The 25,442-nt window shown below is 41.6% G+C and overlaps 1 protein-coding gene across 1 annotated transcript; it reads left to right on the forward strand.

The window, feature by feature from the left end:
• Positions 1-9,792: 9,792 nt before the first annotated feature.
• On the forward strand, positions 9,793-13,790 carry HMGB2 (high mobility group box 2). Its single transcript, XM_061584226.1, has 5 exons — positions 9,793-10,071; positions 10,479-10,645; positions 12,224-12,363; positions 12,562-12,736; positions 13,265-13,790. The coding sequence occupies exons 2-5, from the start codon at positions 10,496-10,498 to the stop codon at positions 13,430-13,432; spliced, it is 633 nt and encodes a 210-aa protein (XP_061440210.1). The 5' UTR covers positions 9,793-10,071; positions 10,479-10,495; the 3' UTR covers positions 13,433-13,790.
• The last annotated feature ends 11,652 nt before the right edge of the window (positions 13,791-25,442 follow it).

Here is a 25,442-nt window from a genome sequence, read left to right on the forward strand (position 1 = left end):
CTTGAAGGCAGTCCATTTCCATTTTCACTTTTAAAATAATGCAATACCCTCACAACAGTAACGCAATGCAAGAGGACATGCCACAAATATATATACATGCATACTCACAAACACCCAATCATGGGAAAAGGCCCTAAAGCATCCAGTTAGTTCAGTCAGGAATGGTCTGCTGAGGTTTCTCATTTTCCATCTTTATTTTGATAAATTTTCAGGATGGCTATGTTTGTATGTTATAGGAAACACAGCAATATCCCCATCTCTGTTTTGTTGTTCATTTGCTTAACATCAAGCATGAAGAAGAATTCTGAATGAGTAAAAAAATTGCTGATTGCTTTGTGACATTTAGTTGGTCACAGAACAGGTATTATTATTTGTTTGTTTATTTATTTAGTATATGTGTATGCCGCTTTTCATCACCAGGTGACCTCAAAGTGGCTTCCATAGAAAGAACAAAACAATATAATAAAAACAATTCAAAGCATAATAATAATAAAAACTACAACAGTATCAATAAATAACACCACAAAATATCACAACACAGGCGGAAATCTCAAATCAATCTAGTCTGCAAAAGAGAGAGAGAAAACAAATATACAGAGGCAGTATGTTTCTGAAAACCAGTTGCCAGACGCCTCAGGAAGGGAGAGTGGTCTTGCACTCAGGTCCTGCTTGCAGGCTTCCCCCAGGCACCTGGTTGGCCACTGTGAGAACAGGATGCTGGACTAGATGGGCCACTGGCCTGATCCAGCAGGTTCTTCTTATGTTCTTATACAGTGAAGTATTACCCAGCTGTGTCACAAAGTTTTGTAGCACATTAAACTAGTATTATAGCATAAACATTTGACAAAGTGGACTCTAATTCACAAAAGCTTATGCCACATAAATCTGTTAGGGAACAATCCTGTGCAGGTCTATTCAAAATTATGTCCCACTTAATCCAGTGGGACTTAACTTTCAGGTAGGTGCATAATGGATTGCTGTCTCAGGGTGCTTTCAGTTGGGAGGTATTTGTGAAATTGGTGCACAAGTTTTTAGCAGCATCCACATGACGACATCGTTACTGAAATGCCAGCCTGTATTTTTTTTTTTTTACATTTAACATTACCACATAAAATCTAATAAGTAAAAAAAGCCCATTATATGGAAGCTTGTTAGCATATTTTGGGAGGTGAGCAGTTTGTCACATGTGCGGTGACTTTTCAACGGGTATCTCTATTGCTACATCCATATCTTTGTTCGTTTCTCACCTGGCGCAATGTAGCCATTTTGTTTCTGGAAGCCCCCAATACCAAATGAAAGCCACATGTTCAGATTTCAACAACACATTTCAAAGCAGTTATTTCCTTAAGATCTCCACATAGTAAATGTGAGGAATTATCTTCGAGACTGTCATAATTCATAGTACATATGACTTATAATAATAATGGCCTGCACAATACCTCTTTATCTGACTCAATCTCTGAGGTCTTCTGACATTATTGGTGATCCTACATGCCCCTGAGGTTTGGTTGACCTTCACCAGGGGCCAAGCCTTTAGTGTGGCTGGTCTTGCCCTGTGGAACTTCTTGTCAACTGAGGTTCAGCGAGATAAATCCCTGCTTGTTTTTAGATGTGTTCTACAAACTGTATTATTCAGACAAGCTTTTTGACTCAGATTCTTTGCCAATGAACACTTTCTGATGCTTTAATATTTTTATTGTAATGCTATATTTTTAGGCTTTATACTATCTTATGAAATTTTATATGAAAGTGTGGTTTATAAACATTCTAAATCAATCAATCAGGTATTTTATGGCTGGTGTTTTGGGGGTTGGGGAATGTGTGATTATACTTTTGTTAAAGGAACCTTTGGGGCATTCTGAATGTTTTTGGATATTGCCCCTCATTAAATCAAACAGCAAAAACTGCAAAATATAATTCTTGCACAAAATGGAGAAAGATATTTCACACACACGCAAAGCATAAGCCTCCATTTTGCCTATTGTGAAACATAACTAAGGTCTGGCAATAGATTTCTGTACACATCCACAAAATTAAAAAGTTTAAAAGGTACACAAGTGTGCTTGCCCAGAACAGAAAACACAGTGGAGAGCAGAGGAGGAATGACTGAGAGGGGGGGGGAACCCAAGCAAATCCCACAGCCTGGATACCTTCCCTCAACTTCAGCCACTAATGCAGATGGCAAATGGAAGACGAATATCCTTGATTTAGAAAATGAAATGTGTAAAAACTAAGTCCTATCATGTAATGTGCCCAAACGGCTTTTCTTTGTTTGAGTCATCTTTACCTTGTCACTGTCCACTACAGAATTATGGGCATCTGCAAAATCATAGGTGTCTGGTGAGACTAGGTTAGTTTATCACAAAAGGGGGGGGGATGATGTACATACTTTTTGCCTCCTATCTCAGGTTCTACAGATCCTACAAACTTACTTTTTTGGGGGGGGGGATGTGAGGTGTCCTTCCCTGGCTCTCCCTGTCAGGTTCCTACCTGCGCGTGGCTACTGCCTGTCACTAGGCACCACCAGGGACTCCACCAGTCCGGACCGCTTTCTCTTATGGTTTCTCTCCCTGCTCTAGCACAGATCTCAACAGATCCCCCTGCTAGGCAACCACCAGTAACGTCCCAATACTAGTATTTCCAGAGACTCTGAATACTGGTGTTGTTATTCTCTTCACCGCTGCCACCATTTGTTACAGTTCCCCTTCAGCCTTGGTCATTACCTTACCCTCCTTTCTGGTCTGTGAAACCCCAGCCAAGGATCAGGCCTTTGGTAAACCAAATTAAGTATTTATTACAGATAACAAAGCTAACAAGATTAACAAGATTTCTTCTTAAGGCACATAAGCATATGGTTTTACTCAATACTAATCCGAACTCCACCTCCCCCCTGGTAAACAACTCTCTAAACCCCACCAAGCAACCCACTCAGTTCTCTTCTCCCCCCCCCGATTCCACTCTCACTCTTCCTTTTATACATTCAGCCATTTTAAACACTCAGCCAATCATCTCGCATTCTACTGCCCATTCACTCCCCCTCCTCTTTCACTCCACTTACCATGTATCTTCTAAAACAACAACACTTACCATATATACATTAATATAGGAACATCACATTTCCCCCCCCTTAAACAACAGCAGAGTATTATTCCTGTTCCAGGATTTATACGTCGCGTTAACAAATAACAGTCTCTATGGGGAAAATGTCTTTCTTTGTTCCTCTGTCTGGTCACGTCACTGCAGTCCCAGCCACTTGCCTGGAAAGTCCATCGGCCAGTACATTGTCCTTGCCTTTTATGAACTGGAAGTCCACTTGATAGTCCTGTAGGGCCCAGGACCACCTCTGCAGCATAGTGTTATGGTTTTTCATAGTCTGCAACCATAACAAGGCCCGATGATCCGTAGTCACTGTGAATCTTCGTCCCCACACGTATGGGCGCAACTTGTTCAGTCCCCACACGACCGCTAGGCACTGCTTCTGGACCGACGAATAGTTTTTATCCCTCGGCGTCAGCTTGCGACTCAGGTACGCCACTGGATGTCTGGTGCCTTCTCTCTCCTGTAGCAAGACGACTCCCAGCGCCAGGTCCGACGCATCTGTAGCCACAATGAATGGTTTCTCATAGTCTGGTGCTATTAATATGGGTCCTTGGCACAAGGCTTGCTTCAGTAGATCAAAAGCCTTCTGACATTCATCCGTCCATACCACACGCTCAGAACACTTCTTCTTTGTTAATTCATGCAAGGGGGTTGCTATTTCCCCAAAATTTCTCACAAACTTCCTATAAAATCCAGCCACACCCAGAAATGCCCTTACTTGTTTTTTGGTTAAGGGGATCGGCCACGCTTGTATTGCCTCCACCTTGCTCCATAAGGGGGTGATTTTCCCACTCCCCACCTTATGTCCTAAATAGATTACTTCCTTTAGTCCAAACTGGCATTTCTTAGCTTTTATTGTGAGGCCTGCTTTTCTTAAGGCCTCCAATACTGTTGTCAGGTGTTGGACATGCTCAGGCACCGACTTGCTAAAAATGGCCACGTCATCGATATAGGTCACTGCAAAATCTGACATGCCTCGCAACACAGTATTGATTAGCCTCTGAAATGAACTTGGTGAGTTCCTTAGTCCCATGGGTAAGGTCACAAACTCATATAACCCATCTGGTGTACTGAAGGCAGTTTTGGCTCTGGATTGCTCGTCTAGTTCCATTTGCCAAAATCCTTTACAGAGATCTAGTGTAGAGATAATGGTTGCTGCCCCCAATAACTCTAACATTGCGTCTACCCTAGGCATAGGTTATGCATCTGGGACAGTAATTTTATTGATTAGCCGATAATCAATGCAAAACCTTGTCGTTCCATCTTTTTTCGGAACCAGGACAATACTTGAGGCCCAGGGACTGATGGATTCCCTGATCACTCCTAATTCCAGCATATCTTCCACCTCCGTTTTGATCTCATTCAAAACTTTCCCATTCAGACGGTACGGAACAGATCTGATTGGGGCATGATCTCCAGTATCAATGGAATGTATAACTATACTGGTTCGGCCAGGTTTGTTGCTAAAGAGATTCCTATAGGTTTTCAAAACTCTCAGAATCTCTTCTTTTACTTCCTCCTTCACCTCCTCTGACCATTCCACTTGATCTACCCCTCCTTTGTCTTTGCTTTCCTGTACCAAATCTGGAAGTTCAGGCCCACTTCCCTCAGGGAATAAGGTAACTTGCAACACCTGTGCATCCCTGGTATGGTAAGGCTTCAACATATTTACATGAACCACTTTGCTTTTGTTTAATTGGTCTGTGGTAATTACATACGTCACTGTGTCAAGCCTTTCTCTGATGGTATATGGTCCTTCCCAGTTAGCCTGCAATTTGTCATGTTTCCTGGGTATGAACGCCATAACCATATCTCCCACATCATACACACGTTCCCTGGCTGTTCTGTCATACCAGTAACGTTGCTTCTCCTGTGCTTGACTCAAATTCTTTTCCACCACCTCCATCATTGATGTTAATTTATTGCGGAATTCCAATACAAAATCTACTACAGATGTTTTGTACTCTCCCAGGGTTCCTTCCCATGAATTTTTTAATAGTTCCAAAGGTCCCCTCACTTTTCTAGTGAACATGAGTTCAAAGGGTGAGAAGCCTGTTGACTCCTGAGGGACTTCTCTGTATGCAAATAAGAAGCATCCCAACCATTCATCCCAGTCTTGTGGGTGATCTTGAACATAGCTTCTGATCATGCCCTTCAAAACGCCATTGAATCTCTCTGTTAACCCATTAGTGGCGGGATGGTAAGTAGTGGTCTTTAGATGTTTTAGACCACAACATTTCCACATACATTGCATCACTTCTCCCATGAATACACTGCCTTGATCCGTCAGCACTTCATGAGGGAAACCCAGCCTCATAAAGATTTTTAATAAAGCCTCTGCCACTACAGGGGCTTCCACGGATCTTAGTGCTTCTGCGTCTGGGTACCTGGTGGCAAAATCCACCACCACCAATAGATATTTCTTGCCATGCCTTGTGGGTTTGGAAAAAGGGCCCACCAAATCTATTCCCACTCTATAAAAGGGTTGTCCAATTATAGGAACGGGCTTTAAGGGTGCCTTAGTCTTTACTCCACTTTTTCCCACCTTTTGGCATATTCCACAAGATAGACAATGTTGTTTTACATCTTTGGAGATGTTTGGCCAATAATAGTGTGCTGCCAATCTCCTCTTGGTCTTTTTTATTCCCAGATGTCCTGCACATGGGACATCGTGGGCTACCTCTAGCAATCTGGTTCTGTATTTGCTAGGTACTATTAATTGCTTCACTGGTTCACATTCATCCTTTCTCTCAGCAGGCATCCACAGTCTATATAAAATCCCATTCTCACACACAACTTGATTCCTCAGTTTGTCAGTGAAAGGAATCTGTTGGGTCAGAGCTTGTTCCTTTATCTGCTTCAAACTTATATCTTTTTGCAGCTCTTCCCTGAATTGATCTGCCTCATCATTATCAGAGACCACTTGATACAGTTTGTCTCCTTCAGCAGGCCTGCTAGTGGTTGCTATGGTGACCTGAGGCTGGTTAACAGATTCCACCCTGTTTGTTTCAGACCCCCTTAATATGGCTTCTTTTTCTCTGCCAATTTGCTGTCTGGTCACTACATAGATCTTTCCTTGGGCGCCCATTACATCCCTTCCCAGTATTACTGGTTCTTGTTGCTGGGCATTAATGCCTACTTTATATCGGCCCTCTCGGCCTCTCCAAGTCATATCCACCAGGGCCACAGGCAAACTTTCTGGTTGACCCCTCACTCCTTGGATAGTCACAGTTTCCTGAGGTAATATTAGCTCAGATTTTATTAAATCTGGCCTCAGTAATGTCTGAGCGGCACCAGTATCAAGCAATGCCCAATAATTTGCCCCTTGTACACTCACTTCCTCTCTCAGACTTGAAGCAAGGTCTGTTACTTCTGTCCAGTTTATCTGGCAGAACTGAACCTTTTTCGCTGTTTCTAAAGCCTTGGGCTCTGTTTTCACTGCCCTTGTCTGAGCAGGATTACTAATGGGGTTGGCAACCTCACATTGAAAACGTAGGTGCCCCGGTCTACCACATTTGTAGCATAATTTCTCCTCACTTTTAGGGTACACAGATCCACTCTGGGGTGTCCTGTGCCCTTCAGATTTTACTGGAGGACTCACTTGCTGTGGTACCACATCCCTTCTGCTAGCATTATATGGTCTGGGTTTAAAATCTCTTGATGTTTTCCCCACCCAGCCAGTTCTGTTGGAGGCGAAGTGATCCGCCATCTCTGCGGCCTCCTGCACCGATGTAGGGGAACGGTCTTTGACCAGCAGCCTTATTTCTGGTGGTAACTGATGGTATAATTGATCCAATATCATGAGGTTTTTCACCTCCTCCACAGACTGAGCTTTTGCACTTGTCAGCCATTTCCCAAATATGTCCATCAGTTTTGCCCCCAGCTCCACAAAAGACTTCCCTGTCTGTATCTGGCAGTTTCTGAAAATCTTTCTAAAATAATCAGGCCCCAGTCTGAATCTTTTAAACACTGCTTCTTTGAATTCAGCATAGGTGACGGGCCTGTCTGAGGGGAAATATTGGTATACCTCAGCCAATTCCCCTTTAATCAGGTTTGATAAATACTGCATGTATTTATCTTCAGGTAGCCCCCACAACTGAGCTGCTTTTTCAAAGGTGCTGAGGTAAATTTGAGGATCTTGACCAGGCTCATAGACAGCAAAGTCCTTTGGAGTAATTTTTATTTTTGCTCCATCTCTGTCCTTTCTTGTTTCATCAGAATGAAACTTCTCTCTTTCAAATTTTAACTTTTCTACTTGTAATTCAGCATCCACTGCTCGTTGCTTCTCCCTCTCCTCAAACCCCATTCTCAACTTCTCAGTTTCCAACTCCCTCTGTTTGTCTTTTTCCTCAGCCTCAAAGACCCACTGTTTGTCTTTTTCCTCAGCCTCCATCCTCATTCTCTCAGTTTCCATCTTCAACTTCTCAATTTCTAACTCTCGCTGTTTATCTTTCCCATCAGCTTCCATCCTCAGTCTCTCAGCTTCCAACTCCCTCTGCTTATCTTTTTCCTCAGTCTCCCTCCTCAACTTCTCTCTCAAATACTCTATATAAGCGGGATTGCTTAAATATCCTTCTGGGGTCTCTTCCCTGACAGGTTGTTTTTGCTGGGCAGTTGCAAATCCTATAAGTGCTACCCTCAATTCATCTACCCCTTTACCTTCGTGAGGTAAATTGAATGTTATGCACTTCTCCAGCAGCTCCTCTCTTTTCATTTTTATGTATTCAGCCATAGTGTTTGAGTTCACTCACTCTTTGCCACACACTCTTTGCCAGTCACTCTCACAAGAAATCTTGTTTTGTTATTTCTGTTTGCCACACCACTGGTAGGGATTCTCTAGTATTCATATCTCACTGCTACAGCCAACAGCTGTGACGTATTCTCCTTTGTCACCACGTGTCTTTGGGATTCTCTTTGGTTCGTATCTGGATTCTCTGTTGTTCGTATCCCACCGCTACTGCCACCACATGTGAGGCGTCCTTCCCTGGCTCTCCCTGTCAGGTTCCTACCTGCGCGTGGCTACTGCCTGTCACTAGGCACCACCAGGGACTCCACCAGTCCGGACCGCTCTCTCTTATGGTTTCTCTCCCCGCTCTAGCACAGATCTCAACAGATCCCCCTGCTAGGCAACCACCAGTAACGTCCCAATACTAGTATTTCCAGAGACTCTGAATACTGGTATTGTTATTCTCTTCACCGCTGCCACCATTTGTTACAGTTCCCCTTCAGCCTTGGTCATTACCTTACCCTCCCTTCTGGTCTGTGAAACCCCAGCCAAGGATCAGGCCTTTGGTAAACCAAATTAAGTATTTATTACAGATAACAAAGCTAACAAGATTAACAAGATTTCTTCTTAAGGCACATAAGCATATGGTTTTACTCAATACTAATCCAAACTCCACCTCCCTCCTGGTAAACAACTCTCTAAACCCCACCAAGCAACCCACTCAGTTCTCTTCTCCCCCCCCCGATTCCACTCTCACTCTTCCTTTTATACATTCAGCCATTTTAAACACTCAGCCAATCATGTCGCATTCTACTGCCCATTCACTCCCCCTCCTCTTTCACTCCACTTACCATGTATCTTCTAAAACAACACTTACCATATATACATTAATATAGGAACATCACAGGGGAGAATACAGGGAATCAGAGGATTATGGTTCATAGGGAAGAGCAAATGTCCCCTTGCTACTCTCCCTCACACCCATGCATAGAATAGCCTTATTATAAGGGTATCATGAGGGGTTCTTCTGTTTTTGAAGTGTTCAAAACCGCTATCTCCTTTTTCCCTTTGGGCCAAAGAGGTCAGAGGAGCAGGACTCACCATTTGTCACACTATGGAACAGCCTTTTAAAGCAAAGGACAGCCGTGTAATGGGCCATGACACAGACTTTGGCGGGGGGGGGGGGAAGAGACTAAAAACAGTCAAGAGGAGTAGCAACAGGTGGCAACAGCAATGTGAAAACTTGTTTTTGTTGCCTAAAGCAGTAAACAACATAAGCCAGAAACTCAGGAAAGAAGCATAGCAGATTCCTGAGGACTACCATCAGTTACAGCAAGAATGACGAAGAATGGGTGTGGTACTTCCTCAAAGACAACCAATCATTTATTGCTGCGCAAGACAGTCCTTTCCTCACTTCAGTCAAAAAGGAGGGAGGCCAAGGAAGACAATGGACGTTACCTGAATAAACATACGTAGGATTGTTGTACTGCAAGGCTACAATCCTACGGACGATTACTTCCAACAACTTTACTACAACAGAAAAAAACAAACTCATATAAAGCCCACACCCGAGTTGTCTTTTTTGCTAGCATCTGCGCCCACCAGCATCTTTTTTCCCTTCCTCCGCCCGCCCGCCCCCCCCCCGTCTTGTTTTTCTCACTTCTTTTCCCTCCCCTCCCCGCCCTCCTCTTCCTCTCCTCCTTTGTATTTTTAAACCCCGCGATTTCACCCTCCTCAGACCAATAGCAACACTTAATTATATCCTTGGCCAATAGTAGGGGCATCTATGGCATTTTTTTCCAACTCTATCAATCCTCCAATCGGAGACGTGCTCTTAATCCCACTCTCTCCACACTCCCTAACCGGTTTCAACGGGTATGAAGCGCAAGCCATCCCACCCCCACCTTTCTTCCCGCCCCTTTCTCGACCAAACCCAGTAAGTTCTGCTGGTGGCGTCGTCTGTACTCTTAGCCAATCGAGTACTTAAAGAAGCATGGGGGTGCGGCTTTTCGAGGTTCAAATCAACCTGCCAACCAACCAGAAAGCTTAGAGGGTGGGCCTTACGAAGAGGTTTGCGGGTCAAGTTACTGTGGCGGGTAGGACTGTGGAAAACAAGAGGCTATCAAGTGCGTTGGAAACGACCCGTTCTACTGCGGTGAACGAAGGAGGTGATCCGTGAGGGTTTTTTTGACATCCTCCCTCGGCGTCGTTAACGGTTGCGGCTTCTCTTCCTCAAGGGCTACCAGGCAAGGAGCTAAGTACTATACACGTGCAATTTTCCTCCTTGGGAAAGCGGGGCTTGGGTGGGTTGTGTTCTCGGGCGCGGCTAGAAAACGGTGACTGGGTTATTTGGGGTGGGGGTAGTGCACGCTGAGGGGTCAATGTGTTTTTGGAGGTGGGGGAGAGGAGAAGAGAGTTTATACGAAGCTGGCCTGAGCAGGAATGAATTGGGAGTGGGGCTGGGGATCTGGTAAAGTATGGAAAGGCGGGAAAGAGCGGCTGTTGAGCGGGGAGTAAATAGCTGGGGTGGGAAAGTGTTCCTCCCACAGATCTGCGGCAGGTAAAGGGTGGGACTCGGCGGGTAAGCGGCTGGTACTTATTTCCTTGTTATTTTCTCTTTTTCTCTCTCCCTTTCCCCCTCGTCCGTCTTCAGGGACGGTTGCCATAGCCATGGGCAAAGGCGACCCCAATAAGCCTCGGGGCAAAATGTCCTCGTACGCTTATTTCGTGCAGACGTGCCGCGAAGAGCACAAGAAAAAGCACCCTGAGTCTTCGGTCAACTTTGCTGAGTTCTCCAAGAAATGTTCTGAGCGATGGCGGGTAAGAAGCGACTCCGCCAGAGGCCCAGTCCGGGCCCGCCTCGCCTTGCGTGCTAGGCCCCGCCTCCAGCTCTGGACCTTCCCTCCTGTGAGGTTGGCGCGCGTTGCAGTTGCAAGCGCCCGCCCAAGTGCTTAAAAGGCGGTAACTGAGTTGGAGCCGGCCCTTCCACTGATCCCGCCTGATTAAACCGCTTTAACTGTTGGATTCTTTCACCCTCCCCCCCAAAAATTCCAGATTTTCACTGTGTGGCCACGGTTTATGGAAGCGTTAAGGTCAGGAAGTGTGAGTGTTGTGACCAGGGCTGGAAGTATTTCAGCAAGTTTAAAGTTGTTAGACCTTTCCTGGGAATGTGAGATTAGGTATGTTTTTTAAAAAGGAGAGAGGAAAAAACATCCTGTGGCTGGTAATGAGTTACAGAAAATAAAATTAAGGCTGAAACCCTCTACCACCTTCTGAGTAAACTTGAATTGTATTCTATTATAAATAGAAACCATTTTTAAACAGCTCTTAAGCTTTGCTGTTTGAGAACTGATTTTGTCACAGACACATTCTTGCTGTTCTACCTGGCAACAATATGGTCCAGGGTAGTGGGCAAGCAGAATGTGCTGAAATCTAGTATTAGAAATAGGCTAACTGCTTCCAAATCACGTTCACAAAATTGAGTGCCCAGCTCCCAACATTAAAATGTGTTTTTCATTACAGAAAAGCATTGGGAGTTCCTGCGTTTGTCATTTTTAAGATCCTCAGAATTTCTTCAGGACAAAATTGCAGATTACCAGGACAGCTTACAAAGCAAAATTGACTAAAACTATGATAACAAATGTAAAACCCGCAGTATAGAAGCAGTCGCCATAGGGAAGTTGTAATTGTTTGCACCATGTTACCCATTCCTGCCTCTCATATTTATTATTGTTATTATTTGTATGCCACCTTTCCACAGCTGAGCCATGCTGAAGGCAGCTTACAATGTCGAAAAATCACATGATTCATTCTAACAATTACAAAAATAAAACAAAATATAGTCAAACCACAGTCATATATTTAGATATATTCTGAGGTGGTTTACATAACACCTTTGGTTTTGGTGATGTTGCTTTACTTTAAACTGCCTCATGTACAAAAGGTGTGGATAAATGCTATACAAATGTGTGTCATTTCTCAAGGCAATATCTGTGGCATTTGAAAAAGGAACACCTGTAGGGACCTTTGGTGCATCCATATAAGCAACAAAACATTTATAGTCTTGGAATACCCCTATTATTTGAAGTCTTGCAAATGGTTGTAGAAGAAATCAGTGAATCCCAACTCTTTTCTTGTGGCTTTTATTTGGCAGAAATTGCTGTTCTTCAGTGACCCATAGGGTTCAAGGGTTCCTAGGTCAATAAAATGCTGCAAGCTAACCAAATAACATTAAAGAGTTTAAAACAATCATTTTTAGGGTTTATTTTTGGGGCAGTGTAGAAGATTACTACTTTTCTCTGCACTTTCGCTGGGGGCTCTTGGGTGCCCAGAGTCCAAATGAGAAAAAGAGCATACTTCACATAGGAGGGGGTTTAAACACATTTTTCCTCTTCATAGACAATGTCTGCAAAAGAAAAGGGCAAGTTTGAAGACATGGCAAAAGGTGACAAAGCTCGTTATGAAAGGGAGATGAAAAACTATATTCCTCCTAAAGGGGAGAAGAAGAAAAAGGATCCCAATGCCCCCAAAAGGCCACCGTAAGTTAATCTTCATTAGTCATAGATATCTGTTTTTGTTATCTATAGCTTAAACCAATTTGCCTGCTGGTTACTGCAAATTAGATTTCAAAGTTAATGAAACTATTAACAAACATTTTAGAACACTTCTATCACCTTGAACTAGAATCATTATGTTGAAAAGTTGTGTGTGACATCTTGTTCTTGTTTATCCTTTAGATCTGCTTTCTTCCTGTTTTGTTCTGAGCATCGTCCAAAGATAAAAAGTGAACACCCTGGCTTGTCTATTGGGAATACAGCAAAAAAACTAGGTGAAATGTGGTCTGAGCAAACAGCTAAAGACAAACAACCCTTTGAGCAGAAGGCAGCAAAGCTAAAGGAGAAATATGAAAAGGTACTCTTACTTTTAATTTTCTATCAATGTGCTTTATGCTATAGCATATAAACAATATCTTGTATTGTGCACTGAAAACTACTGGAGCTGGGATTACTTGGCAAATATTAATTTTGATACAGTAATGACCTAGAAAATAGTCTATGGGCACAGGATACAACTTGTACTGGTGAGCTTCAATGGCGGTGGCCCTGAGCATGCTCTGTATTGAGACACCACCTGAGAAACTGGGTAAAAAAGTAATAGGATGCTAAGTCTTCCTGTAGAGCATTGCTGTAGTTCCTTAAGTTTCACGCTCTTACATCCGATGTTGGTGTTAAAGGGACATGGAAACTAGGGTTATTTGTTACTTTTGGGGGTGGGAGAGTGAATAGAAGCTGTCAAGACATGGCATGACTGTCAGAAAAGAGTGAATGTTTGAAACCAGGACCTGAAGAACAAATGGGGGGGAAATCCCAGTTAATATTTCTGAAGATAGGTTTTCAAATTAAGGCTGTGAGTGCTCAACTTTCTGTGTTGCTGTTGCAGGATGTTGCAGCATACCGTGCCAAGGGTAAGAGTGATGCAGGAAAGAAAGGTCCAGGTAGGCCAGCAGGCTCCAAGAAGAAGGCAGAACCTGAGGAAGAGGAGGAGGAGGAGGAAGATGAAGAGGAGGAAGATGATGAAGAAGAGGAGGAGGAGGAAGATGAAGAGTGAAGTTATAACCTGCTGTAAAGATTTTGTGCTCAAAAAGTCCATGATTTTGCTAAGAATGTGAAGTGCAGCTCATTGTTAGCTTCAGTATAAAAACTGTACAGAATTGTGTATAGGTGATGTGATTCTCTGTAGGGAAACCTGTATTCTAATGTAAGTAGTAGCTAAAGGCCGCTACTGTTAGATTTTGAAAGCTGATATTGTCCAATGTTCAGGCATATTTAATGGTTCTTTGAAATTCAGTGACTGCTTGATTTTGAGCAAAGTAAGAAAAGGTAGTAAAATTGGTAGTAACCTTGTCTTGCATACTATTGCATTGTATTACTTTTTTAACAATTTTGTAATAAAATGATGTACATTATTCTTGTTACTATAATGTAGCGTTAATTTGCTGAAGCTGTGTCATTAAGGGTATTTACAACTAAAACCTTCTCCAAACCAGTAGGCCAAAATATTTGGAGGGTATGACTCCCATCATTCCTGCCTATTGGCCCTTGGTGGGACTAATGGTAGTTGTAGTCCAAAACTTCTGGAGGGCATCAGGTTGAGGAAGGATGATGTAAAAAGCTACATTACATTTAATTCATATTGCCACTTTGGAAACTGAAGAGTTGCTGCAATTTTTCTTGCAATTTTCATGTTGTAAAGCAGGAGTGGTGAACTTGAAGCTCTCCAGAAGTTGAGACTACAACTCCCATCCCTGACCATGCTGATGGTAGTATCACATGTTTTTCAAATGATACTCTAGTGGTACTTGCACAAGATTTTTCAGACTACGAGTTCAGGCCTAATAAGTATAGGAGATCATTAAAATGTCAGATTTTGCACATTCTTAGTTGGTTTATGTTCAAAAGTGGCTTGAGACAGCTGTGGGTGGGTTTCAGAAGTTGCTTGCTTTGTGGTTGGACTTAAAGGACAGACATCTCCCCAAGAAGTGTTTCTTCAGCTCATCCCCCTCATTGAGGCTGCAATATAAATTGCTTAGGAATGAATGGCAAACTTGATATACTTTGCAGAAGAGGCTGTGAGCTCCTTGCTCACTGTTTTCTGTTTTAACTTACGGATAGTATGTCAGGTCAATATAGTATTTTGCATAAGGAGCCTTGCGATTCCTATACATTGGATCCCAAGGAGTAGTTTTTGCCTGAGTAGTACTTGCACAACTTTCTGGTACATGATCTTTGACACTGCAGACCAGAACGCAATATGTATTTTTGGGAGGCTAATGTGAATTTTTGACACAGGCCTTTTTTAGGATGGGGTGAATTTAGCTAGAGATCCTACCTTTGGCTCAAGGTACTTGGGCAACCCCTAATACTGTATGCAATTTTGCTAGTAGACAAGTGAGTGTTCATAGGTAACAGCATAAAGATTATAAATGCTATAGACTAGGAGTGGGAAACTTCAGGCCTCAGTCTGGTCCTTAGGCCTCCCAAAACCATGTTCCTTGGTTATCTCTGTTCCATGCCATCCTTGAATACTTGAATGGGTGAAATTAATACTCGTAAACATACTGAATTGTAGTAATGCCTTGTTTGCCTGATTGGAGAGAATGGGGGTATGTAGAAACCTGAATGTGGCTAGAACATAGCTTTACTGTGCAAAATTCATTTTTGTCTCTGGCAAATGCCAGAGGATGCCCGCAAAGGGATGCATCCCTTGAGCAGAAAAGGCTTCCTGTCCCCAAATATGACTTGTACATTTTAGTCCCATCAGATCTGTAAAATAAAAATTAATGGAGATGTTTGGCACTTACATTGCCTTTAAGTGATTACTTTTTCAGGAATAGATTGCCATAGTTTACTAATGATGTAAAGCTATTGACTTGTGATTTGGATCAAGTTTAAAATAGGAAAACAAAGTGATCTTGTTAAAAACATTTTTGTAGTAGCTACCGCTTGTATTCTGTAAGCATCAATGTAATTGGTACAGGAGATGCTGTTTCCATGCTGCTTTAAAATGAGAAATGTTTACCCTCCTGTCCTTGTAGTTCTGGCTTTGGAACAGAAGATGCAAAAATGTCCCATTTCCAATTCATCAGTGTCTTAGTATCACAATGTACTTTCTAGCTGTTAAAATACTAATATAGTGAAGCTCAAATATCTTTATACAGAAGTTAGCAAACACAGGACTCCTGTAGACCACCACAGCTCTTTTTATGTATTTATTTACAATGTTTATGTTCTGCCTGAGGACAGGCCTCCAAAGCAGCTGGCAAATGAAAACACATCAAAAGGCAATGGAACTTAAGACTATGGGAAGGGACAGTGCAAAGGTACACTTCAGGCCTTAGATGGTGCTGCTGGTATGGCTGTTAAAACTGCTACTCTTCAAAGATTCTATGAAGTCTTCCTCTAACGTATGCTGCTTAGTAACCCACAGCCAGGTACTACCAGAGGTTTTAGTCCATGGGAGGATGGAGCATCTCATGTGAACTGTCTATAGTGGATGGGGTGGGATTCACTTAATTACAAATATTCTCTGTCACAGGCCAAAGATTTTTTTTTTAAATTGGACTTAACAGTTTCAGTCTTGTAACCAGGGTTTCTTGAACTGAACATCCAACTTCAGCTTTCTAGAAGGTGGCTTGGAATAAAGTTGAGCCAAATTCATGCTTTGTGGACCTTTAAAACTACAATCCCTGAGTTTTCTTTATATGCTTTAAATCTGGAAAACAAAATTGTACTTTCAGGCTTTTAGCACAGATGAACTATGCCATAGCTGTTAAGTGATCTTCAGAATACACTTGGTCAAGATCTGATCTGCACATAAAGCTGAATGAGGCAGTAAGATTGAACTTCAGATAACAGGAAGGTGTGTCTTTTTTATGCTTTCCTGAAAGTTCAAAACAAAAGTTTATCATTGGAACAAAGATTTTGCTCCTGCTGTGCTAACTTCTACTTGTAGTAGGAAGTGTTATGTTTAAATTTAGACAACATTCAAAAATATAATCACCTGTAAAATGGTACATTTTACTACCTTATTCTCTGTGGACCAGGCCTCAGTGCCACAGTTCAGCAAGAGTCCCAGCTACTGATAGGCATAAACGCAGTGACAGCTGAATTGGAAGTATGCCAGGTTTAGAAACCACCAATATATATATGTAGACTGAGATGTGTGTGTGTTTGCCTCTTTGAAATGGAAGCTTGCTATAAAAAGAGGTAACTTACAGGAAAAGATAGATATTCAATCATTGATCATGAGGCTGACAGGAGTTGGAGATCCACAGGTTCCCCTCCCTATTTTAATAAATTCCATGATTGCTTTGAATTTAGTACAACTAGATTCCAGGTTGCACCAAAAGCTAGCACAAACTAGCTGTTGCCCATTTTTTGAAAATGTAAGTTGGGATCCTGAGATGTCTTCTGCAAGCAGAAATGCACTTCTAATTTTCCAGTCCTTCACAAGCACCTGCCCCTCTGGTGTTCCATCCTGTGGGGGGAGGTAGGAAAGCCCCATTGTCCAAGTGGAGTTAAGCATAATCTTCTCTGAATCCAACCTATAAGAAATATAGAGGCACTCTTGCTCCTCACCTTACAAAACAGCAACTAGATTTTTTAAAAGAAACAAAAACAAAACCTCTTATGTATTCTTTTAGAAGCATGTATAACAACTGCAGCTATAGTGAGCCACTTAAGGAAGATGACTTCAAAACTGTAATTTTGTAGTAGTAATACCTAAGCAGATTGGGGTGGTTGTGGAGTCAGAAAATAAATGGTAAATAATACCATAGTAAAAGGATGCTATGGAAATGCAGCCAACAGGGCCGGCCCCAGGCAGGCCGGGGCCCTTGGACACCTGGACACCAGCCTGCCCTGGGCCCCTCCACTCCCCTTCCGTGGAAGCAGGCGCGGCTCAAAGGACAGGAGCTTCTGAGCCTCTACCATTCCCCGCTTCACCTACCTTTCTCTCTGCTGTTTTTTGCAGCTGCGTGCGCAGGTTTGCCATCAATCAAGATGGCAGCCGAGGTTTCCCTATGGGGCTGAAGCTTCTACCGCCATCTTGGTTGATGGCAGCAATGCGCACGTGTAAACACCAGAAAGGTAGGTGAACCAGGGGGATGACAGGTGGCTCGGAAGCTCCTGTCCGGTGAGCAGAGGGGCCCCAGGCCCTCGGGCCTGTGCCCCACCTGGCTGCCCTTTAGAACCAGCCCTGGCAGCCAACATACATTGTGGCAGTGTTTGTCACCAACCATAATTGAAACTGATATAATTCATTCATCCAAATAAGAGAGTATAGATATAAATGGTAGAAGTAATGTAATTTATGGGATTTTTGTGTGCAGTACACGGAATGAACTAATGGGAAAATTTCTGACTACACCCTAAAGTAGTTTACATAATTGCTGGGTGAATTATGTTCATTTTGGGGTAGAACTTTGAACAACTAGTTAATCTTTATGTTTATTTGTTCCTCTGCCTCCCAGGAGGAGGCCTGGAATCTTAGTTTTAATTAAAAGAAAACAAGTTTTTTCCCATAAAGTTAGAAAGCAAAATGTGGAGGCAATGTTCTAAGGGTCATTAGGCAGATACAGAGGTGCTGCTGTTGCTACGCATTCTTACACAATCACTGTTGCTAAGCAATCAGAAGGAAGTAATGAGAGACATTTCAAGTATCTTCCCTGCTGAAGAGATCCACTCTTCCAGCAGAAGCAAGCACAAAGTAAATTATGCCTTGTGCCTTTTACAGCTGTGTGTGATTTATCAATTTGGCATGCAAACAGTGCGGTGCCAGGCTATTTTGCACCCTAGGCAAGGCTAACTACTTGTACCCCCCCCAAAAAGGGCTAACTTCAATTTTCAAAAACAGATGTCTTGTAGAAATAATGAAAAGCACAAAACTTGAAACTGCTAAATTTATTTCAAATTGCAAGAATAAGTAATACAACAATCTTTTATTATCTTTCTCAAATACAACAGAAAATGGTTTAGCACACAAATCATTTTGAATAATCTTGTGAATTGTGATGTTAAGTTTTAAGTATCTTAAAAGTTTCCGTTTCAGGCACATCAAAATCTCACTTTGCGTGCCTTTTCCTTTGCAAATTTTGTCACCAATTCCTTCAGGTCAAGTGCTGATGCTTGGGCATGTTCAATTGATATAGTTGCCAAGCCAACTAGTCTCTCTTGCAACATTGTTGAGCGTTTTTATAAGTTTTTATAAATTTGAGCTTTGAGAAACTGCGTTCACCACTTGCCACTGACACTGGAAGTGTAAGAAGGATCCCACAGCCCAACAAAAAAACATTTTTTTTTTTTTTAGTTGCCAAGGATGTTTGAATGACTTTAGGGTATTTTGGGGGTGCTAAATCAAAAAATGACATTAGTTTTGCCGAATTGGCTCTAGTTTTTGAGATAATGGATACCCCTCAAATGACGATTGTACCCCAATACGACCTGTAGCTGCTGCCATATGCAGCAGGGTTTGGTCTGTCTTTTTATTCTTGAACATTGTTTTGCAAGTTTATCCATTGCATATAATATCATATTGATACTTTTTTTTTTTTTGAAGAGGAATATGAGTTTGTCACGAAGAGGCTGCTTAAACAATCCTAATGCATTCTGCTACATTTGTGGCGAATACACTCTGCAAAAACAAAGAAAAAACATCACTGACTTTGTAAAACAAGCATATCTTGCTTATTTTGGAGTGAAGCTTGGAGATCAAGATAAGTCTTGGGCTCCCCGTAAGGTTTGCAAAACCTGTGTAGAGTGCCTACGACAGTGGAAAAATGGAGAAAGGAAATGTTTAAACTTCGGTGTGCCTATGGTGTGGAGAGAGCCGCAAAACCATCACGATGATTGTTATTTTTGTGTTGTGAATGTGAAAGGCTTCAATCGCTACAAGAAACGTAAGTGGGAGTATCCTGATTTGGACTCAGCAAGGCAACCTGTGCCACACAGCGAAGACGTTCCCATACCAGTGTTTACCTCATTGTCTGACCTTCCATTGTCAGATGTTGAAGAAATGCTGGACATAGAGTGTAGCACAGGTGGTAGCCCTGGAAGTGGATATGAAGAAAGCTTTTCAACACTGGAGCAGTTCTCCCAAAAAGAACTCAATGATCTGATACAAGAGCTCAGTCTGTCAAAGCAAGCATCTGAACTTTCAGCATCCAGGCTAATGGAAAAGAACTGTCTACAGCCGGAGCTAACATAACAGCTTATCGGACAAGAGAGGAGGGACTTCTTCCATACTTCAGCCAAGATGAAGAACTTGTATACTGCAATAACATTCCTGGACTTCTTCTCCAAATGGGACTACCGGAATATCGACCAGAGATTGGCGGCTTTTTATAGACAGCTCCACCAGAAGCTTGAAATGTGTTTTATTGCACAATGGTAACCGCTATGCATCTCTTCCAATTGCTCACTCAACAAAACTTAAAGAAGAATATGAAAATATCAAAATGGTCTTGCAGAAGCTCTGCTATCATGAGCACCAGTGGTCTATTTGTGTTGATCTAAAGATGGTGAACTTCTTGCTTGGGCAGCAAAGTGGATACACGAAGTACCCTTGTTTCATCTGCTTGTGGGATAGTAGGGCAAAGCGAGATCATTGGAAAAAAGTGACATGGCCTTCAAGGGAACACATGACTGTAGGTGCAGCGAACATCATTAACAAGCCATTGGTTGACAGAGAAAAAATCATTCTCCCACCACTCCATATCAAGCTTGGAGTGATGAAGCAATTTGTTAAGGCCTTGGACAAAGATGGTGATTGCTTCAAATACATTTGTAGATCGTTCCTTGGACTGACTATGGAAAAACTAAAAGCAGGAATCTTTGATGGCCCTAAAATTTGTAAACTCATCAATGGTTTGAATTTCACTAAATTTATGAATGATGTTGAAGCTTCTGCCTGGTGCAGTTATGTCTCAGTTGTCAAGAACTTCTTGGATAACCACAAAGCAGACAATTATGATGAATTGGTGCAAAACATGCTCGCTAACTTTAAACATTTGGGTACTAATATGAGCATAAAGGTACACTATCTCCATAGCCACTTAGACAGATTTCCGGATAATCTTGGTGATTTTAGTGAGGAACAAGGGGAGAGGTTCCATCAGGATATAAAGGTGATGGAGGAAAGGTATCAAGGCAGATGGGACAGACACATGATGGCAGACTACTGCTGGAGCCTCCAACGTGATTGTCCTGATGCTCCACATAAAAGAAAATCGTACACACAGTGTTTTTCTATGCATTAATTGTGATTATCTGAATCAGCTTACTTTGTTTTAATGTTATTGTACTGAATACAACGCCATTAGGTATTTCATGTGTTTACTTTTGTATGATTTGAGACAGTTTCCATGACATTTGTGGGTAGGCTATGCCTGACCATTAAATTTTTTGAATTTGTTATGTTTTTCAATGAGGGCATCCATTATCTCAAAAATTAGAGCCAATCTAGCAAAACCGATGCCATATTTGGAATCAGCAACACAAAGTTACCCTAACATCAATCAAACATAATTGGTAATAAATTAGTGTTGACCAGTGAGAGCAACAGAAACATCAGGCACATTATCCAGGAGTTTTTGTTGTAGTATGAAGAGAAGTACTCCTCGTAGACTTTGGAAGTCTTCGAGCTATTGCTATAAGTTCACACAGCACAGATCTTCAGCATCAATATCTTTGTTTCCATAGTGAATCAATGATTTTTCGAAATTCTTGCAGGCCTTAAGTACATCTTCAGTAGATTTTTTGTTGATACTGTATATATCATACAGGAAGCCAAATAGGGAATTATATTGTTGTAGCTGTTGGAATCTCTCTTCAACAGATTGTATGGCCATGTCTAAGACAGCATAGTAGAAACCTACTTTGAATTTCTGCTTTGGATCTTGTGGTGCCTCTTCTTGGGCCTCATACTCAAACTGCCGTTTCTTTCTCCTTTTTCTAACCTGTTCTGTCTCAAAGTTTGGTAGTATTTCTAGCTCCTTTGCAATCGCAGTAGCAACTATCAAAACTTGTTGAAAAACCTCATCACACCTGCAGCCCACAAGGTAATTCTTGATCACTTGCAATTGGCTTGTAGCTGAATTTAAATCAGCTTCTTTATTTTGTAGTAGCTTGCTTGCAAATTGACTTCAAAAAGGATGTTGTACCATGTAACAAGGGATACCACAAACTTGAACTTACAAATTGCATCAGCAAGGGCCTTAGCTTCAATTTGGGAAGTATTTCCAGATAAACCTTTTAGGCTTGTGTCATCAAAGATCTCTATTAAAGCATCATATATACTACCAAGATGATATCTCAGTGGTTTCAAAGCATCAATCCGACTCTCCCATCTTGTTTCGCTCAATGGCTTGTTATGCCTAAGTCTGATACATGCCTAGTTAGAATTCGCCAACGCTGAGTCAATGCAGAGAAATAATTATAGATCTGTTGAACCAAACTGAAGAAACTAGTTGCTTCCAGACAACACTTAGCGGCATCATTGACTACCAAGTTTATAGAGTGTGCATTGCAGGGCACAAAAAAGGCACGTGGGTTTATGTCCAGGACTCTCTTTTGTACGCCATTTTCTTTGCCTTTCATGTTACTCCCATTATCATAACCTTGACCACACAGATTCTCAATTGGTAATCCCATTTGCTCAAGCTGTCCAAGAAGAGTTTCTGTCATAAAGGCACCTGTAGTCTCCTCTAGTGGAACAAATCCCAAGAAATGTTCTCTTATGATAACCTCAGGCTCAGACATCTCATGATCTGATGGTTTGATTACATCAACATAACGTACAATCGTCATTTGTTCAATATGACTGACATCAGGTGTGCAGTCCAGAATAATTGAGTAGTATTTGGCTGAGTTTGCATGTGCTAAAATTTTCTGCTTTATAGCACGTGCTAGAAGTTGTATAAGCTCATTTTGGATATCTTTTCCTAGGTACTGAACCATTGTTTCTTGATCTTTAACTCTGCGCAAATGTTCATTCATGACAGGATCAAAAAGGGCTAGATATTCTACAAACTTCAAAAAATTTCCATTGCTAGCACTGCACAACTTTCAGTTGTACCACAGAATGCTAAGTTTTGCATGCCAAGAACTCTGACCAAAGCAATCAAGCGTTCCAAGATTTGTCGCCAATATTGTTCTTCTTGCCTAATTTTCTGCTGGTTAATATCATCAATTGTTTTTCCTTTATATAAGCACAATTCAAGTTGTCTCCAGGCCTGATAGTTTTTTAAATGGTCAGTATTCCTCTCATGTGAAGACAGAATTGCTCCAATGTTCTTCCAGTCTTTTGAACCTGTTTCTTGTAGAGTTGATCCACTATTGTTTTTGCTGAACAACTTACAGCAAAAACAAAAAAACACATCTTTTGAGGTTGAATATATCAACCATTGACGGCACACTTCTTCACCATTTGCTAGTCTCCTGTTGTAGTGTATAGGAGAAAACCTTCTGTTTTTTGAGTCTTTGGGGAAATCATGTGATACAACCTGCTGTGGTCCATGTTGTATTATAAGCTGTCGCAAATTATCACTGCAATAGTTAGGCCAGTTGGCAGGGTTACTGTAATTCAACTCAGGCACAATACCATTTTCTTTTGCAGACTTTGCAGTACTCTCACTTTTCTTGACATCCTCTTTTTCCTCTGTGTGTTTTCCAGAAATATCTCCAGTTTGTGAAACTTCTGTTGTAGAGTTTGTATCATTTGTAGTAGGAGCACCACATTCAGCTCCCTCAGTGCTAGTTTCAACAAGAGTATAGTAATATTCTTGTTCTTCAATTGCTTTCTGTGTACAAAGGTATTTCAGGAAGAACCCCTCTTGCTTTCCTTGCTCCTTAGCTTTTTCTGCCTTTCGTTTGCGGTACTGAGCTCCCGATGGTCTTTTTTATCTGCCATAGCTCACTAGAAAAATGAATACATTTTCTAAATAAGATTAAGATGTGACTGTAAGATTAAAAATTAAGTGCATTTTCACTGTGTGTGTGTGTATTACATAACCTCCAATTAACTCTACTATCTATTTCATATATACATAAAAACAATTCTAATGTATGAATTACTTCAAGAATGATAAAATTCTTCAAAATATAAAATAAAAGTAAAATATCAGAAATTTATAAGATATAACAAAAATTATGCAAAAATTGCACAATCTAGCCTACTTGCTTTAGGCAAGAAGGGTTTAAGTGCCTTCAGGCTAGGCCAGTCACCAGAAGGCCTCTGTAGGAAGAAAGGAGCCTAGTGTTTTAAAGTCTGTTTTTATGATTTTTAAAGTGTTTTTAGTGCTTTTGTTTGCCGCCCTGGGCTCCTACTGAGAGGAAGGGTGGTGTGCTGCCTCCGCAGGGTTTAGAATTGTATATAGACTCCTTCTGTTGTGCTAAACAAGGCATTTATTAGGTTAGAGTTGTGGCACTCTAGTGGTCTGTCTCTATGCTTCCTTAGCCTTACAGTAACTTCCTGTCAGGTGACATCACCCCTCTCTTTAATTGGTTAGTTAGTTTTCCCTCCAAAACCTGCCTCAGTTTGTTTCAGTCATGAGTGAAGGTAGCAGCAGGCCTAGTAGCCTCAGAGACAACACTCCTTTTTTACCTCTCTCTCTCAGAAGATATTTCTCTGCCAGAGTTCACCATCGCCAGATTTTTTACTCTTTCTTTGAAGTTTCTGTGTACCTTTGTGTTTTCTGGTTTAATAAAATAGTTCTGGTTAAAAGAGAGAGACTGAGTTGACTGTCTGGCAAAGTGGGTTTCAGAACCAAGGGCTCAGAACAGGGGGGATATTATTCCTAATGGAGTTCAATGGAGTTTACTCCAGGTACATGGAAAGCAAGTATTGGATTAATATTTTCATATTGCAAAGGTTTTCAAAGCACTGCCCTCTTCAATAGCCCCTAGGGTGTGATTCTAAGTTGCACACAAGAGAGAAAAAACTGTAAGCCATATTCTTACTTACTCAAACTGAGAATCTCAAAATTTTCTGACTTTCCAATGAAGTCTAGGCACTGCCTGGCTCAGCAAAACACAACCCTGGCTTCACTATTGGCTACAATCCTGAAAGGGCGAGGTTAGATCCACAGCTTGGAAAAGTTACTTTTTTTGAACTACAACTCCCATCAGTGGCCATGCTGGCTGGGGCTGATGGGAGTTGTAGTTAATTATATTCCATTGCACTGTTGCGGTATTTATCTTAAAATAAAAAATATAAATTGTGAGTTGCATTTTTACAAGGGTTAAAACAACTAATCTATATAAACCTGTGCCCCTCAAAGGTCAGTTCTGTGCCCCTCTGAGGTCTGCACCCTAGGCCGCTGCCTAGTTGGCCTAGTGATAGCACCAGCCCTGCATGCAAATAATGAAACCTGGCTTCCCCTCCCCCTTCCTTTGCCCATCCTACCACTTCCCTCCCTCTTTTTTCTCCCCCATGATCAGTTTTACCTATCCTAAGCATGATCGCAGAGACATAAATCCCATAGAACCCGATTTGCATGCAAATGATTAATTCATTCTCAGCAAATTTGCACAGGATTCCATTTCTTACCTCCTGGATTAAAAAGCAGAGAAATTCACTAGGCAAAAAATATTGCAGTCTAAGAATGTACCTATAGCCAGCCAACAGATATGTTGATCCAAACTTTAAAAAGCAGAGAAATTGGGCAGCTATAGTGAATGCACAAGGGGAACATGAAACCTAACCTCTCTGAGATATTGTACTGCCCTACAAATTTCTAAAAATGCAAACACAATTTGTGTAGCTTGGAAGAATTTGGTAGCATGTGCCTCTGAGCGTATGGTGAGAGGTGGCAATACCTGCAATCAGCCCAAATAACAGAAACAAGATATGTGCTGTGCTGATCTTTTTTTAGCAGGCAGGAAGCAACAATATTAAGACAGATGATATAGTTCAGATTGTCACTTTAAATGTTTGATTTATTTTGCAATTTTAGTGAAGCATTTTCTTTTGTTTCTGTTTCTGTGAATATGTCAAGTACAGCAACACTCTGCATAATTTACACTAAAAATACCTCCAAAAACAATTGTGGAATAATGGCACT

Source organism: Rhineura floridana, chromosome 9 (assembly GCF_030035675.1).
Source record: "Rhineura floridana isolate rRhiFlo1 chromosome 9, rRhiFlo1.hap2, whole genome shotgun sequence".
NCBI classification, from domain to species: Eukaryota; Metazoa; Chordata; class Lepidosauria; order Squamata; family Rhineuridae; genus Rhineura; species Rhineura floridana.